Below are 16656 nucleotides of genomic sequence, written 5' to 3' on the forward strand. Positions count from 1 at the left end.
ATGGTATGTTAGGTTAAAGTGATTTTATGAGTTTATGAAATGCCACACAATGAGGTATATACTAGGTTTTATTGTTGTCAATTTGATTGTTGCAGTATTGTAGATGGAATTTAAAATACTTGATTTAAAATACAGCTTAGGTTATCTTTAGAAAGTGACAAAGCACTTTCAGAAAACCTTTTCAACTAGAAAATACAAAGGTAATTTCTCTATAGGGCTCTGTGCTTGTCTGAAACATAGAAATGTGTGTAATTCCTAATACACAATCAAATAGCCTCACAACCTAAATGGAAAAAAAAAATCAAAAGTTCTGCAGTCATTCCAGATGAAAATTAATAGGAAAACAAGAAAAAAAAATTGTTGACACATATGAGAGGAAATATTACTTATCACAATGTCCTTCATAAAGAAAATAGAAACATTTTTCAATTTGGAGAGGTATAAATTTCTATAATCTATTATGAATTATTCATATTTATATACTTTTAAAAATATATGCACAATAGTCAATATGTCAATATGTATTTTGACCTGTTTACTCAAATAAAATTATTCCTTCTTAAAACAATTCTTTTTTATGTTTTTTTCTTTATGTCACACAAACTCTCCTTAAAAATCTTGACCAGCACACATATTCTGAAATTTTACCACTCTATGATCATTTTAATATCTGAACCAATCAATACCTCAAAGCTTATAAGATAAAGATGACATAAGATGCCTTACCCGTCATAGAGGTTACAAGACTCTATGCAGGTCCTTCCCCTGCTGAAGCGACGGCATGACAAGCACTGGTCTGGCCCAGGTCCCCAGCACCCATCATTTGAACAGAGATGGTTGCACACCATTCCTTCAGCAGCTGAAAAACACACCAGAATCAAGGGGAAATAAAACAGAAGGCTGTGTCCAAACTAACCATGTTAATATGAAACTTCCTAGGTAAAGCTATTTCTAAAGGAGTCGTTGTAAAAGAGATCTGTGGCAGATGTCTGTCTGCCTATCCGTCACTATGGCTCACTCTACCCTCCATATTTCCCTAGCGCAGAGCCCCAATCACTGTATGTAGATAGCACCACTGCATTTTTCATAATGGTGAACAAATGTCTCTTACCTCTATCAAAATTCTAGGGAGGGAGAGTGACAGAAATTAACATTCCCGTTAAGGTAAGGAACAGAACATATCTTTCTAAAGCCAACCCTTTGCTCCACTGATACAACAAACATTTTGGCTTCAATTTCATATGAGAAATTCATGCAGAAATAGAACAAGCAATACTTATTATAAAACAACAAATATTAAAAGGGGGAAAAAACAGAAATAATTTTGCATTAGTTTGTATTAACTAGAAATTTATGTAAATAGAAATATGCAGTATGTTATCTTTTTTAGGTAATTTCTTTAACTCAGAATAATTACTTTGAGATTTATCCATGTTGCTACATGTATCAATATTTATTCATTTTTATTACTCAGTATATCCCATTGTATGCATATAGCACATTTTTAAACCATTCACGTAATGCTGGATATTTAGATTGTTTCCCATTTAGGGCTATTAAAAATTTAGCTACTATGAACATCCATGTGCACATTTGTTTGCACATACACTTTCATTTTATTTATTTATTTATTCATTTTTGGAATGAAATGGGTGGATAATATGGTAGGCAGAGGGTTAATGTTTTTAAAGAAACTATCAGATTGTTTTTCAAAATATTGTACCATTTTACATTCCCCATAGCAATAAATTCAACTTGTGAACTGAAGTTTCCTCACATCTTTACCAATACTTGGTATAGCTAGCCTGCTTAATTTTAGCCTTCCTAATATTATGTAGTGGAATCTCATATGGATTTGATTCACATTTTCTAGGTGATTAGAGATATTGAACATCTTTTAATGTGCTTATTTGCTGTCTTGTCTGATGAAGTGGCACTGAATTTTCTGCTCATTTTGTATTGGACTGATGGTTTTCTTACTATTGAGCATCTAGAGTTCTTTATAGATTCTGCAAATGTTTTCTCCCTGTCTTAGTCTTTTTATTTACTTATCACTCTTTTGAAAAGTATATATTTTAAAATATTGGTGAAGTGCAACTTATCAATTTTATCTTTTCTAAATTATACTTTGGGCATTATATCTAAAATTTTTGTCTAAACCAAAGTAACAAAAATTTTGTTCAAATTTTCCTTTTAGAAGTGTGATGGGTTTTTGCCCATATAGCCCATTTATAGTTAGTTTGCATATAATACTGATTAGTCAGGATTCTGAAGAGAAACAGAATAAATAGGTATATTCATATCTGTATCTACATATTTTTATATACTAAGAAATTGTTTCACACAGTTATAGAGGCTGCGAAGTCTGTCTGCTGTTTACAAGTTGAAGTGAAGTGAACTGAAGTTGCTCAGTCGTGTCCGACTCTTTGCGACCCCATGGACTGTAGTCTACCAGGCTCCTCTGTCCATGGGATTTTCCAGGCAATAGTACTGGACTGGGTTGCCATTTCCTTCTCCAGGGGATCTTCCTGACCCAGGGATCGAAGCCGGGTCTCCTGCATCGTAGACAGACGCTTTACCGTCTGAGCCACTGGGGAAGTCCCTTACAAATTGAAGACCCAGTCAATTCAGTTCAGTCACTCAGTCGTGTCTGACTCTTTGAGATCCCATGGACTGTAGCATGCCAGGCTTTCCTGTCCATCACCAACTCCCAGAGCTTGCTCAAACTCATGTCCATCGAGTTGGTGATGCTATTGAACCATCTCATCTTCTGTCATCCCCTTCTCCTCCTGCCTTCAATCTTTCCCAGCATCAGGGTCTTTCCCAGTGAGTCAGTTCTTCGCATCAGATGGCCAAAACATTGGAGTTTCAGCTTCAAAATCAGTCCTACAAATCAACACTCAGGACTGATTTTTAGGATGGACTGGTTGGATCTCCTTGCAGTCCAAGGGACTCTCAAGAGTCTTCTCCAACACCACAGTTCATCAATTCTTCAGCACTCAGCTTTCCTTATGGTCCAACTCTCACATCCATACATGACCACTGGAAAGACCACACCTTTGATTAGATGGACCTTTGTCGGCAAAGTAATGTCTCTGCTTTTTAATATGCTGTCCAAGTTGGTCATAGCTTTTCTTTCAAAGAGCAAGTGTCTTTTAATTTCATGGCTGCAGTCACCATCTGCAGTGATTTTGGAGCCCAAGAAAATAAAGTCTGTCACTGTTTCCATTGTTTCTCCATCTTTTTGCCATAAGGTGATGGGACCACATGCTGTGATCTTAGTTTTTGAATGTTGAGTTTTAAGCCAGTTTTTTTACTCTCCTCTTTCACTCTTATCAAGAGGCTCTGAAGACCCTGAAAAGCCTACAATACAGTTTTAGTCTGAGTTTGAGAACCAGAAGCACAGACATTTCAAGTCCCAGTCTAAGGGAAGAAGACTAATGCACCAGTTCAGGAGTTAGGCAGAGAGACTAAGTATGTCCTTTTTAGTCTTCAATGAATTACAATATACCTATCCACTTCATTTCACTCAGTCCATCAATTCAAATATTAATCTCATCCAGAAACACCCTTCCAAACTCATCCACAAATAATAATGTTTAACTAAATACTTGGGGAAACCGTGACTCAGTCAAGTTGACACATAAAATTCATGAACACAGATACTATCTTTTTCTTTTTTTTTTGGCATGTAGATATTCAATTTTTCCAGTACCATTTGTTGAAAATACAATCCCTTTTCCAGTAAATTATCTTTGCATATTTGTTTAAAATCAGTTGTCCTCATACTTGTAGGTCTATTCATATTTCTTGACTTTTCTATTGATCTATCTCTCAGGGTGTATTTTCTCACCTTTAATATATATGTGTCTTTATGATTGAAGTCTATGTACTGTAGGCAGCATACAGTTGGGTATTGCCTTTTTAATCTGATCTGACAACCTCTGCCTTTAATTAGGGTTGTTGTTGTTGTTCAGTTGCTAAGTTGTGTCCAACTCTTTGAAACTCCATGAACTGCAGCACATCAGGTTTCCCTGTCCTTCATTAACTCCTGGAATCCACTCAAACTCACGTCTGTTGAGTCAGTGATGCCATCCAGCAATTTCACCCTCTGTTGTCCTCTCCTCCTCTCGCCCTCAATCTTCCCAGCATCAGAATCTTTTCCATGAGTCAGCTCTTGGGGTATGTAACCAATAATCTTTACTATGATCATTGTAGTTAAAAATCATCGATTTTACTATTTATCCAAACTATTCTCTTCCCATTTTTTCCCTTTTTCATGACATATTTTGGAAAATCAAATTCTTTATTCTTTCATTTTATCTCTTTTGCTTTTTGGCTTCTGAGCTACATAAATTTTTAATTTGCTATTTTAGTGATATAGTTTGTGGTTGCAGTAAACATTAAAATAATTTAAAAAGATAATCTGAAGAAACAGTGACTATACACAGGGTTTTCTTGAAACTTAAAGGAATGCTAATCTCATAATATTAACTATTTTAGTGGACTTCGCTTAACTGATTCCATGTCTTAAATTAAGATAGCATATGTTGTAATTATTCTTCTCACTTTTGGGGGAAACTATTCAAAAATTGAATGATTTGATATTTTACTCAGGAATGGCTGACAGTTTAGCTGTTATACTGATTTTAACAAATAGCAAGAGGTCTCTCCTTCTGATTCATTCATAATGCAGAGAAAGAGGGCTCTTTCACTATATAAAATAAATGTCTGTAGAAAGGAAATCTTAACATAAGTCTCATATCACTGATTCCTAGATGTACAAGTGCCGGGAGCAGGCATATTGCATATTGAGTGCATACTGCATATTGAGTGCAGCACTTTCCACAGCATCATCTTTCAGGATCTGGAATAGCTCAACTGGAATTCTATCATTGCCGGTAGCCAGCGTGAGGAACTCCGCCCATGACAAAGGTCATGAGGAAGGAGGCGGGATCGAGCTTCAGGAGTCCCCCTGGAAATTCTCGAGCATGTACCCCCAAAACCAGAGTCTGCCTACTTTCTGCTTTGTGCTTTCACCTACACCTCTGACTTTACGGGGGGCTGTCCCCCACTACCTCTCTCTGAAAAAAGAGTTAGCTTACAGCTCCAGTTAATAATTCCTGGGTGTGACAGTGTTTAACCTACAAACTCCTTTGGAAATCCTCTAGCCTGCCTGAATAGGTTTTTCCGGCCACATGTGATTGTTCAGAGCCTCCCAACTGTGAGAGGCAGGAGATGTTCTAAACTGTCTAAACACAGATTCTTTTGAGTAGTTAAAAGATTGATTAGAAATTGTATTGGTGAAGGGATTTTCACTTGTTGGGCCAATGTTTGCTGCTAAGTTTCCATATCCCTTACCTGCTGTGTCCCTGGCAGTGTATTGATTAATATAATTGGTGTAAGTAGTAGCTTTAATGTTTGTAACCTGGGACCCTTGAGTTAATTCTTTTTCTTGTTATAGCCCACCACACCTTTGCTGTGTAGGAATGCAACTTTATCTAATGCTTTTGGAGGGTGGCTCCTGACCAATCACCTTTAGAGAAAAATAAGTTTTCTGAAGAAAAGGTCTTAAAATGTTAACAGGCCTCCAGGCCAGAAGATGATGCAAATCACCTAAGCTTTTGCATATGATAAGTTTGCAGGAAGAAAGCCTGGCTTGCTGCCTGACTCTACCCCTTCCCCCATTATCCTCTATGCATAACTTAAGGTATAAAAACTACTTTGGAAAATAAAGTACGGGCCTTGTTCACCGAAACTTGGTCTCACCATGTCGTTCTTTCTCTTACCTTCTGGCTGAATTATTCAGCCTCTTTTCTACACTGAATTTCCTCACTGAGCTATCCTTATTTCAGCCTCTTTTCTCCACTGAATTTCCTCACTGAGCTATCCTCATTCTATTACTCTTTATATCCTTAATTAACGTTTAATTAAGCAATTGTTTCCTGATCTTCGCCTACGCCGTCTCTCCTTCGAATACCCTGGATCAGCCGGGGCTGGTCCCCGGCATACAAGTAACTTCCCATTAATTTATAAAGATGTAAGGAATAAGAAATAGAGTTCAATCAAGCTGACTGAATATAAATGTGTAAAATCAAATTTTATATAACAGATGAAGATTAGAAAGGAGTAAAAGATCAGAGATACTAAAATATTACAAACTAATGCCCATTTTATAAGCATTGAGACATTTTAAGGTTACTGATAGAGTGTTTCATATTCTGACACATATATACATTTATATACAAATTTTGTATGCACTTGCTTATGGTATAAATATAATTATCAGAAGAAACCTTAAGAAAAAAAACAATAGCTATATTACAAAAGCAACTTGTAAAGATAAGCAGATTATATTCAAAATCATACTGTGGAGTATCACGAATCTCTCCCTTTCCTATCCTTGTAGAAAATATAATCAATGCCTCATCTTCTTCGTATATCAACTTCTGTCCAAGGCCTTAAATATGCTTTCAGTTTCTTCCTTTAGGACGTTGATAAAACCATCAGTACACCTTTGTACTGCCCATTTCATGATAGTCCATCAATTCCTTGATTTATTTATTTCACCTATTCACATTAATTTTGGGGGGCTTGAAAAAATTACTCTCATTCTTGTCCCTTCTCCTTTGATTTTCTGTTCTCTCCTTTGACATTAGTTAAAGAAGAGAGTGTTAGCGTCACTCAAACTCCTACCATTTTTTCTTTACCTGCTACTTTTCTTAGTCTGTATTTAGATGCTCAATTTCAGAGCAGCTTTGAATCTGGGAAACAGTATCTATTGGAGGAAAGCAATATAAGCAGGAAATCATAATAATTACTTTCTTCTCACTCTTTCCAAAAGTCACTCTGCTGAGTGAAACCTTGGGAAATATCTCCACAAAGCACAGAACAAAAGACCAAGGAAACTACTTTGAAATTCTTAAGTGAAAAGAAGTTTTCAATCAGTACCAAGAATTCTACAGCCCTCTGACCCTCCAGGGTGATAGTCCCACAGGAAGGAGTAAAAGGCCTATTCGGTAGCTTACCTTGAAACACCGTCAAGAACTCTAAAGAAACCTTAGCAATGCAGCCATTAGGCAACCTTTAACTTCTGTTTTTTTTGGAAATTGCAAAAATTTTTTTTTATTTATATCATCTGATTTGTATCTGTCTATTAAAATTTTGGAGAGATAATAATGTGCTTATTATTTTGACCTTTACAGAGAATATTGAACTTGCTTTCATTAAAATAGAGGCAAGCTCAAGTAATGGATCTTGCTATGTGTTTCATGTGTGAAAGTAAATGAACTAGCTCAAAACACTGAAATGAAGTACCTGTCTGCAAGCACAAAGGCAGAAATAGCATCTTCTTTTTCATTGTACAAGACCACCTACATATGCTGTTTGCACTACCTACCATATGTAGAGGCATGGGTTTGACTTGGAATGTTTTTGGGAAGATACCATTAATCTTTTGCTATGAAAGCTGAAAAAGATGACTTAGTTGTCATAGTTCAGTTTTTTCTGATTGGATCAACATAGACCAAATCCTTACTCTATGACTAGCCATGCAGCCTTGGGCAATTATTTACATATTACTTATCTGTAAGTAAATAATAACATCTATCTCTCCAGGTAATGATGAAAATTAGACATCATATTACTAATATATACTATATAATATAGTATATAATGCAGTTTTTTATTTATCTATGCCCTCAGTAAATGTACTTAAGAGAAATGTGGAAATAAACAAGTATACCCATGTGTTTACTTTTAGAAGTATTTGTTGAGAAACTTCTTAGTTTATGCTGGACACTGCTAAGAAATTGGGATATGAAGGACATATGAAATAGCATACATATTGTGTTATGTAGTGCTTACAGCCTGGTTATGAAGACAGCACTAGATAAATAATTCTTTATATATATATATAAATAATCTCTCTCTCTCTCTCTCTCTCTCTCTCTCTCTCTATATATATATATATATATATTGAACTTGCACATTGAGTGGGAAAGGAATATCTGATGAGCCACTGAGGTGAACAATGGCCAGAGTATGTAGGAACCATGGGCCACTTAAAAGCTTTTCTGCTTTGGCCAAAGATCTGTAGGAAATTAAGGAAAGGATTTAAGTAAAGAAATTACGAGGACTCCCTGGTGGCACAGACGGTAAAGAATCTGCTTGCAAAGTAGGAGATAAGGGTTTTACCCCTGGGTCAGAAAGATCCCATGGAGAAAGGAATGGATACCTTTCAGTATTCATGCCTGGAGTATTCCATGGACAGAGGAACCTGGCGGGCTACATACAGTCCATTGGGTCCAAAGAGTTGGACATGATTGAGCAACTAACACTTTCTATAAAATATCACTTCAAATGCTTTGAAGGAACTGACTTAAAAACATATTTGAACAGTTGGTGGGAGAGAGAAAATAGTTGAACTGTCCAGAGATAGGCATATTTGACCCAAGCAGGGTCAGTCAGGGTTCCTTCCACAACACAGATGCTGGGAGAGAGAAAGTAGGGCTATTTTACCCATACTCATAACCCTGGAGAATGCTCTGGGCAGGGATAAACATTTTTAGTGACTTCTGAATTTTTCTTTTTTAATGGAGGATGATGATTTACAATGTCTGTTAGTTTCTGCTGTACAACAATGTGAATCAGCTAAAAGTATACATACACTTCCTCTTTCTTGAGCCAAGACCCATCCCAACCCTCTAGGTCATCACAGAGCACTGAGCTGAGCTCCCTGTGTTATACAGCAGTTTCCCACTAGCTATCTATTGTACACATGGTTCAGTTCAGTCGTTCAGTCGTGTCCGACTCTTTGTGACCCTATGAACTGCAGCACGCCAGGCTTCCCTATCCATCACAAACTGCTGGAGTCTACCCAAACCCATGTCCATTGAGTTGGTGATGCCATCCAACCATATCATCCTCTGTCATCCCCTTCTCCTCCTGCCCTCAATCTTTCCCAGCATCAGGGTCTTTTCAAATGAGTCAGCTCTCCACATCAGGTGGCCAAAGTACTGGAGTTGCAGCTTCAAAATCAGTCCTACCAATGAACACCCAGGACAGATCTCTTTTAGGATGGACTGATTGGATCTCCTTGCAGCCTAAGGGACTCTCAAGAGTCTTCTCCAACATCACAGTTCAAAAGCATTGATTCTTCAGCACTCAGCTTTCTTTATAGTCCAACTCTCACTCCATACATGACTACTGGAAAAACCATAGCCTTGAGTAGACAGACCTTTGTTGACAAAGTAATGTCTCTGCTTTTGAATATGCTGTCTAGGTTGGTCATAACTTTCCTTCCAAGGAGTAAGTATCTTTTAATTTCATGGCTACAGTCAATGCAACTAATGAAGAAAGAGAGCTGACCTATGAAGAAAACAGAATCAGGCAATGTCGAAGAACTGAGTCATGGTAATGTTTAACCCATAGAGCCATCTGTGCCTGAAGGAATATCCCCCTTGCATTTCCCAGTTCTGTGAGCTGATGAAGTCTGTTTTCTTTTCTTTTAATTATGTTTATTTTTGTTATATAAAAAGACTTAAAAGTTTGCACAATTATGGTCATGTTTTATTTTTTACAAATTTACTGAGATAAAGTTTTTAGTCTTCTAACATTGTTTAAATTTAAGGTGTACAATGTGATTTGATACACATGTAAGTGTTGATCACAATAAGTTAATATAGTACATCCTTTGCATAATTACTATTTTGTTGTGGTGGTGGTGGAAACATAAAATCTCTACTCTCATTGCAACTTTCAAATATAAAACAGAGTTTTGTTAACTATAGTTGCTATGCTGTACCTTAGATCCAGTAGTCATGTATGGATGTGAGAGGTGGACTATAAAGAAAGCTGAGCACCGAAGAACTGATGCTTTTGAACTGTGGTTTGGAGAAGACTCTTCAGAGTCCCTTGGATAGCAAGGAGATCCAACCAGCCCATCCTAAAGGAAATTAGTCCTAAATATTCATTGGAAAGACTGATACTAAAGCTGAAGCTCCAATACTTTGGCCACCTGATGTGAAGAAGTGACTCATTTGAAAAAATCCTGATGCTGGGAAAGATTGAAAGTGGGAGGAGAAGGGAACGACAGAGAATGAAATGGTTGGATGGCATCACCAACTTAATGTACATGAGTTAAGATAAACTCCGGGAGTTAAATTCATGGGGTCACAAAGAGTTGGACACGACTGAGCAACTGAACTGAACCTTAGATCTCCAGAACTTATAACTTAAAGTTTGTATACTTTGACCAGTATCTTACTATTTCCCCTAAGCCTCAGATTCTGGCAACTATCATTCTACTCTCTGTTTCTGTGAGTTTAATGGTTTTAGATTCTGCATGAAAGTGCTATCATACAATATTTGTCATTCTCTGTCTAACTTAATCCACTTAATATTGATGTCTTGAAGGTCTACCTATGTTGCCACATATGGAAGGATTTTCTTCTTTTTTATGGCTGAATATGCCATTGTGTGTATATATCAATCTATATACACGCAACATATGCTTTATACAGTCAACTGTTGACAGACACATTGTTTCCATATCTTGGCTATTGTGAAGAGTGCTGCAATGAACATGAGGATGCAGAGAAGTGAAATTACTAGATACAGTAATTTTATTTTTAATTTTTTTGAGGAATTTCTGTACCACTTTCCATCATGACTGCCTCTTTATTACATTCACTTCAACAATGTACTAGAGGTCCCTTTTCTCTACACCCTCACCAGCACTTGTTATCTCTTTGCTTTTTGATAATAACAATTCTAACAGATAGAAATTGATGTCTCATTGTGGTTTCAATTTGCATTAACATTTCCCTACCCCCAGGTGGCGCTAGTGGTAAAGAACCTGCCAGCCAATGCAGGAGAAGTAAGAGACATGGATTCTATCCCTGAGTCAGGAATATCCCCTAGAGAAGGAAATGACAAGCCACTCCAGTATTCTTGTCTGGAGAATCCCATGGATAGAGGAGCCTGACAGGTTACAGTCCATAGGGTAAAAAAAAGTCAGACACAACTGAAGTGACTTAGCATACACATTGATTACTGATGTTGAGTGTTGAGCACCTTTTCATGACTTGTTGCTATTTGCATGTCTTCTTTAGAGAAACATCTGTTCACATTCTCTGCACATTTTTACACCAGATTGTTTGTTATTCAGTTTTTGAATTCCTTATATGCTTTTATTAAGGCCTTATCAGATACATGACTTGCAAATATTTTCTCCAGTTAGATAGTTTGGCTTTACATTTTGTTGATTGCTTTTGTTGTTCTTTTGGCTATGCATAAACTTTTTAGTTTGATGTAGTCCCACTTATTTTTGCTTTTGTTGATTCTGCTTTCAGTGTAATATCCATAAAGTCATTACCAAAACCAATGTCAAGGAACCTACAATCTTCAATGTTTCTTCTAGGAATATCGTGGTTTGGGGCTTATGTTTAAGACCTTAATCTTTTTTGAGTTCATTTTTGTGAGTAGTATAGGATAGGAGTGCAATTTCTTTCTTTTGCATGTGAATATCATTATTTCCCATCTTAATTTACTGATCAATTATCCTTTTTTTATTTAATATTCTTGTCTTCCTTATTAAATATTAGTTAAACTTACATGTGGTTTTATTTCTGGACTCTTGCTTCTGCTCCACTGGTCTATATGTCTGTTTTCATGCCAGTAGCATAGTTATAATTGTTATGGCTTCTAAACAAATGTTTCATTATATATCTATTTACCAAAAAGTATGTATTTTATATATGTCTATTGTTTTATATTCTAATGATGATAAAAATACTATTATAATTAGAAAAATAAAGTTATTTCCATTTTGAAAGGTAATTACTGAATATGGCTTCCCTCTTTATGTTGGGTTTCAGTGCATGCATGCAAATAATTTTAAAATGGAGATGTATCAGTTCAAATGTAACTAGATTATGAAAGTTTGGTTAATATTTATCTCTTCATTTTTTATATTCTGGTGTTAAAATGTTTATGCTTAATTATTTACAGAAACCTCAAATACTATTATAAACTTAGTCTAAATCTCCTTCCAACTAGCACTGTTTTGTCCCAAAACCATAAAAATAAAGGAGGCAAAAAACGTTCCAGCTTTTCATACCCTGGAGTTTCTCTCAATCTCTTCAAACCATAAAGTCTACTTAGAAATTTTTGCCTTAAAAGATTAAGACTGCTCAAGTTATACACTATTCAGATTAGGTGAAGTTTTTCTTTTATTGTCATTACTGTTTTAAGTCATGTTGAACTAAAAAATAACTTTAAAATCAAGGCTGTTTTTTTTTTTTTTCTTTTAAGCTACCAAGCTGATATATAGATTTAGATGGAGAGTATTTTATGGTGACTGTAGATATGTGCATTTATCTGTGTGCATGCATGTGTATGTGTTCTAGGGTAGTGTACATGTATATGTGCTGTGTGAGTATGCAAATACATACCTTACGCTGTATGTCTGTGTATACAAGTCTTGTAATGAATATGTATATGTGCTTGTGTGTATCTCGTGTGTGGTATACTAAGAAAGAATGTCTAAAAATGCAGTATCTACAATTTAAAATGAAACAATATTTAAGTTTACCCACTTGCAGATACTTAAGGCTCAATATTCAGAAAACTAAGATCATGGCATCTGGTCCCATCACTTCATGGGAAATAGATGGGGAAACAGTGGAAACAGTGTCAGACTTTATTTTTTGGGGCTCCAAAATCACTGCAAATGGTGATTGCAGCCATGAAATTAAAAGACACTTACTCCTTGGAAGGAAAGTTATGACCAAACTAGATAGCATATTGAAAAGCAGAGACATTACTTTGCCAACAAAGGTCCGTCTAGTCAAGGCTATGGTTTTTCCAGTGGTCATTTATGGATATGAGAGTTGGACTGTGAAGAAAGCTGAGTGCTGAAGAAGTGATGCTTTTGAAACTGTGGTGTTGGAGAAGAGTCTTGAGAGTCCCTTGGACTCCAAGGAGATCCAACCAGTCCATCCTAAAGGAGATCAGTCCTTGGTGTTCATTGGAAGGACTGACGTTGAAGCTGAAACTCCAATACTTTGGCCACCTCATGCGAAGAGCTGACTCATTGGAAAAGACCCTGATGCTGGGAGGGATTGGGGGCAGGAGAAGAAGGGGACGACAAAGGATGAGATGGCTGGATGGCATCACCGACTCTATGGACGTGAGTTTGGGTAAACTCCGGGAGTTGGTGATGGACAGGGAGGCCTGGTGTGCTGCAATTCATGGGGTAGCAAAGAGTCGGACACGACTGAGCGACTAAACTGAACTGAACTTGCAGATAATACTGTGGGTAATAAAATGGTCTCAATCGCATGTGGGCAGTCATTGCAGGCTCAGTGTAAACATCAGCAACACCTCTGAGATCAATTTTATAGGATAATTACATTTCTAAGAATGCTGGATCCACTGTACTATGAGACCGAAGCCTAAATTTTGATAAATGGATTTCATGCAAACATTTTTCACTCTAAGATGTTAAAAATGAAAAACAAAATGCTTAATTTTATTCTACAGCAACACACAGCTGCTTTCTTCAAACTGTTTAATTTCTTCCTCAAACTGTTAAGTCAACTGTAACTCTACAGAACAATAAAATATGTTCATGGTTTTAAAAGTGGCTAAATGTCCAAGAGATATAATGCTGAAAGCTGAAGAACATGTTAAATTTTAGGTTATTATTATTAATCTTCTTTTGGTTATAAATTTTAGAAGTCTTAAAGAAATAAGGAATAATTGCATAAATTTTTCCTATCTTTTTTCTTTATAGCTAGTTTCTTTCTACATTTTATTTTCCCATTTGTTTTTTATTCAGGTTTACAAAATGTAAAAGAAAGGACTTGAGAAATGACTAAATGAGTCAAAGAAGAATAATGTTTTTCTCTTATTCTTTTATTTTTTTCTTCAGGTTTTATTTTCATGGTTAAATTTTATTTTTGAAAGCTAGTAATACTATTGTTTTATTTTGATTTTTTTTTTTTAATTTCAAACAGTGTACTAAATTTTTTTTCAAAAGCAAAAATTTCAAACAGTGTACAAAGAATTTCAAAGTGAGAGAAAATAAGAGTATAATTCTGACTTAGAGAAATATTTATGTTAGTGTTGAAAAATATCCTATTTTATTTCCATGGATAATCTACTCTGGGGCATGTACAAAAACACATATAGTAATGTGGGATAAAAACCTTAGGTATTACAGAAAAAAAGAGCAAGCTTTCTGTCAGGAATCAGAAATATATAAAACCAAGGAAACAATCTAGGCTCAATAAAAGGATAAATCTCATTCAATGTGGGTATGCATATTTTGATATATAATAAGATTTTATATTTCTTGATTCTATTAGGAACAGAAGAATATATAAGAACTTAAGTTCACTCAAAATAAGAATTACATGTTGAAATCATGTTGAAGTAGACCTATTTTCTCTGGAAAATGTATTTAAGGATCGAAGAGAACTAAAGTGTGAATTCCTCACAAATTATGTTATATTTTATAAAAATTGCTAACTGGCTTAACCCTTTCTGGGACAAGGTGGGATACAGATATATAATTAATTGACCACATAACCTGGCAAATTTAAGTCATGTTAACTTCTTAAGAGTTTACATTTTTTAAATGTGTTCTGTACTATTTATTAGGATGCTTAATGAACTTAATCATTTTGTATGTATATCCTTGTGATTGTTCTGATGTTGAGATCAAAGAAGCAAGAAGACTTCCTAACAGAAAAATAAGAAATGAAACTTTTAAAAAGGACTGATCTATCATGACCACAATAAAACATGCATTTGTTAACAGATCATTTGAATTCTAAGTATTTTTATTTTATATTTATCGTAAGTAAATCAGTACTATATTCATAGTATGTCACCTATAGGATGTAGAGGAAAGTATTACTAAGAAGAAAAACAGGGAAGAATTAAGTATTAATCATTAGAATATCAAAGTATAAGATGGGAATGGCTTAATTGTTACGGGGAGGGAGGAAGAAGGAGGGTTCAGGATAGGGAACATGTGTATACCTGTGGCGGATTCATGTTGATATATAGCAAAACCAATACAATATTGTAAAGTTAAAAAATAAAACAAAATAAAAAAATAAAAAACAAAAGCAACAAAAATGTACTCATGAAAACACTATTTGCTTCTGTGTGAAAAAGAAATGATGAAAGAAATAATATGCAGTAAAATAAATGAAAAAAGAAAACTCCATGACTATAAAAACAAATTTATGAAATGAACTTACTTCTTGAATGGCAAACTTTTAGAAGAGCATTTTTACACATTTCAAAAGAAAATGTCCTTTTTTCCCCCACCACCTCTAAATGGCAAATATTTTGCTTTTCTATGTCACCAAATTCATTGAAACAAAGAATACACAGAAAATTTAAGAGTAGATTTCCACAAATTGATTGAAATGAGGAAGTACCTGGGACGCCTATTAAATATTTAGATTCCCAGGTTCTACTTATACCTGTTGAATCTAAATCTCTATAGGAGGTTCTTAAGATCAGGCAAGATTTGAGAACACGAAATACATAATGAAAACATGGAATATGTTATTAAAGTCACCCATCTGATTGTTTTATACCAACCTTTTTTAAGTGTTGAGAAAAGAAGGACAATCCTGACCTATCAGTTTTAATTGTTTTACACAATGCAGAATATAAAAAAAATGTTTAAAGTGTCTAGGTTTTATTGTCTGGTACTTACTACAGTTTTCAGCTTTCCTGTTGTCCCGAATCACTATCCTTTGGTTGGCTGTGCTGAACAGTGTTGTCCAGTTGATGGTGTGATAATAGCACAGATTGCTGTTGTCAGTGATGTAGATGTTCCCCGCACTGATTTCTTTCAAGGATTGGAATTGTAGAGATGTGATGCCCTGTTGCTTGAGGATAAGCAAGGAAAGGCCACTAAAGAGAGGGAGGGGAAAAAATGAAACAGTAGTAATTGTTTTCTGGCCATGACATGCATTATTCAAGTAAAATACGGTTGTCATATCTTATTCCAAAAAGAATATTAATAGAGCATAAAAAAGATTAAATAAATAAACCTGTAATCCAAACATTATTTCTTTACAATGCTATTCACTGACACTTTCAAAAGTAATCATTTGACTCCCCTCTCAAAAAAGCCCATCTTTTAGAAATATGAATATCAGTGATATCTCTATTTCTGTCTACATATGTACCACTGACATATCTACTCACTGCCTTTCACAATCTTAAATTCATCAAGAATGAAATCCTGGATTAAGACTAAATAATTAAATACATGTTGATAGGGTGACTGTTCATCTATCCAAAATAAGATATTAATTCTGCTCTATTAAATAAATTTAGACACACTTTTAGATGGTACATATCACAGGAAATGACTATGGATATTTAGCTTTAATTTATACCTTAGCAACCAAAATATAATTATAATAGTTGAAAAATATATACAGAGAGATGTCAAAAATTATAAAGAATAAAATTAAACTAAAACTTAAAAAAAATACTCAGAAGGCTTGGATATATGAGAAAGCATTTCTAAAAGTTAAGTAACAACTACACTGTGGAAACAAATTATCATTTCAAGGATGCTGTTTTCATTTCAACATGTCAACTTTGTAATTAAATTCT

The 16656-nt window shown here is 35.1% G+C and overlaps 1 protein-coding gene across 6 annotated transcripts in view; it reads right to left on the bottom strand.

Annotated features, from left to right (window-relative positions):
- ERBB4 (erb-b2 receptor tyrosine kinase 4) overlaps positions 1-16656 on the bottom strand; it is a 1290018-nt gene that overhangs the window by 312335 nt on the left and 961027 nt on the right. For all 6 annotated transcript variants that reach the window (XM_024981511.2, XM_010802290.4, XM_059878936.1 and 3 more), the window contains exons 12-13: positions 15743-15942; positions 727-859 (exon numbers count right to left, since the gene is read on the bottom strand). In XM_024981511.2, the coding sequence (XP_024837279.1) occupies positions 727-859; positions 15743-15942 (333 nt within the window). The remainder of the gene's footprint in view (positions 1-726; positions 860-15742; positions 15943-16656) is intronic.

This window comes from Bos taurus, chromosome 2, assembly GCF_002263795.3.
Source record: "Bos taurus isolate L1 Dominette 01449 registration number 42190680 breed Hereford chromosome 2, ARS-UCD2.0, whole genome shotgun sequence".
Taxonomy (NCBI): Eukaryota; Metazoa; Chordata; class Mammalia; order Artiodactyla; family Bovidae; genus Bos; species Bos taurus.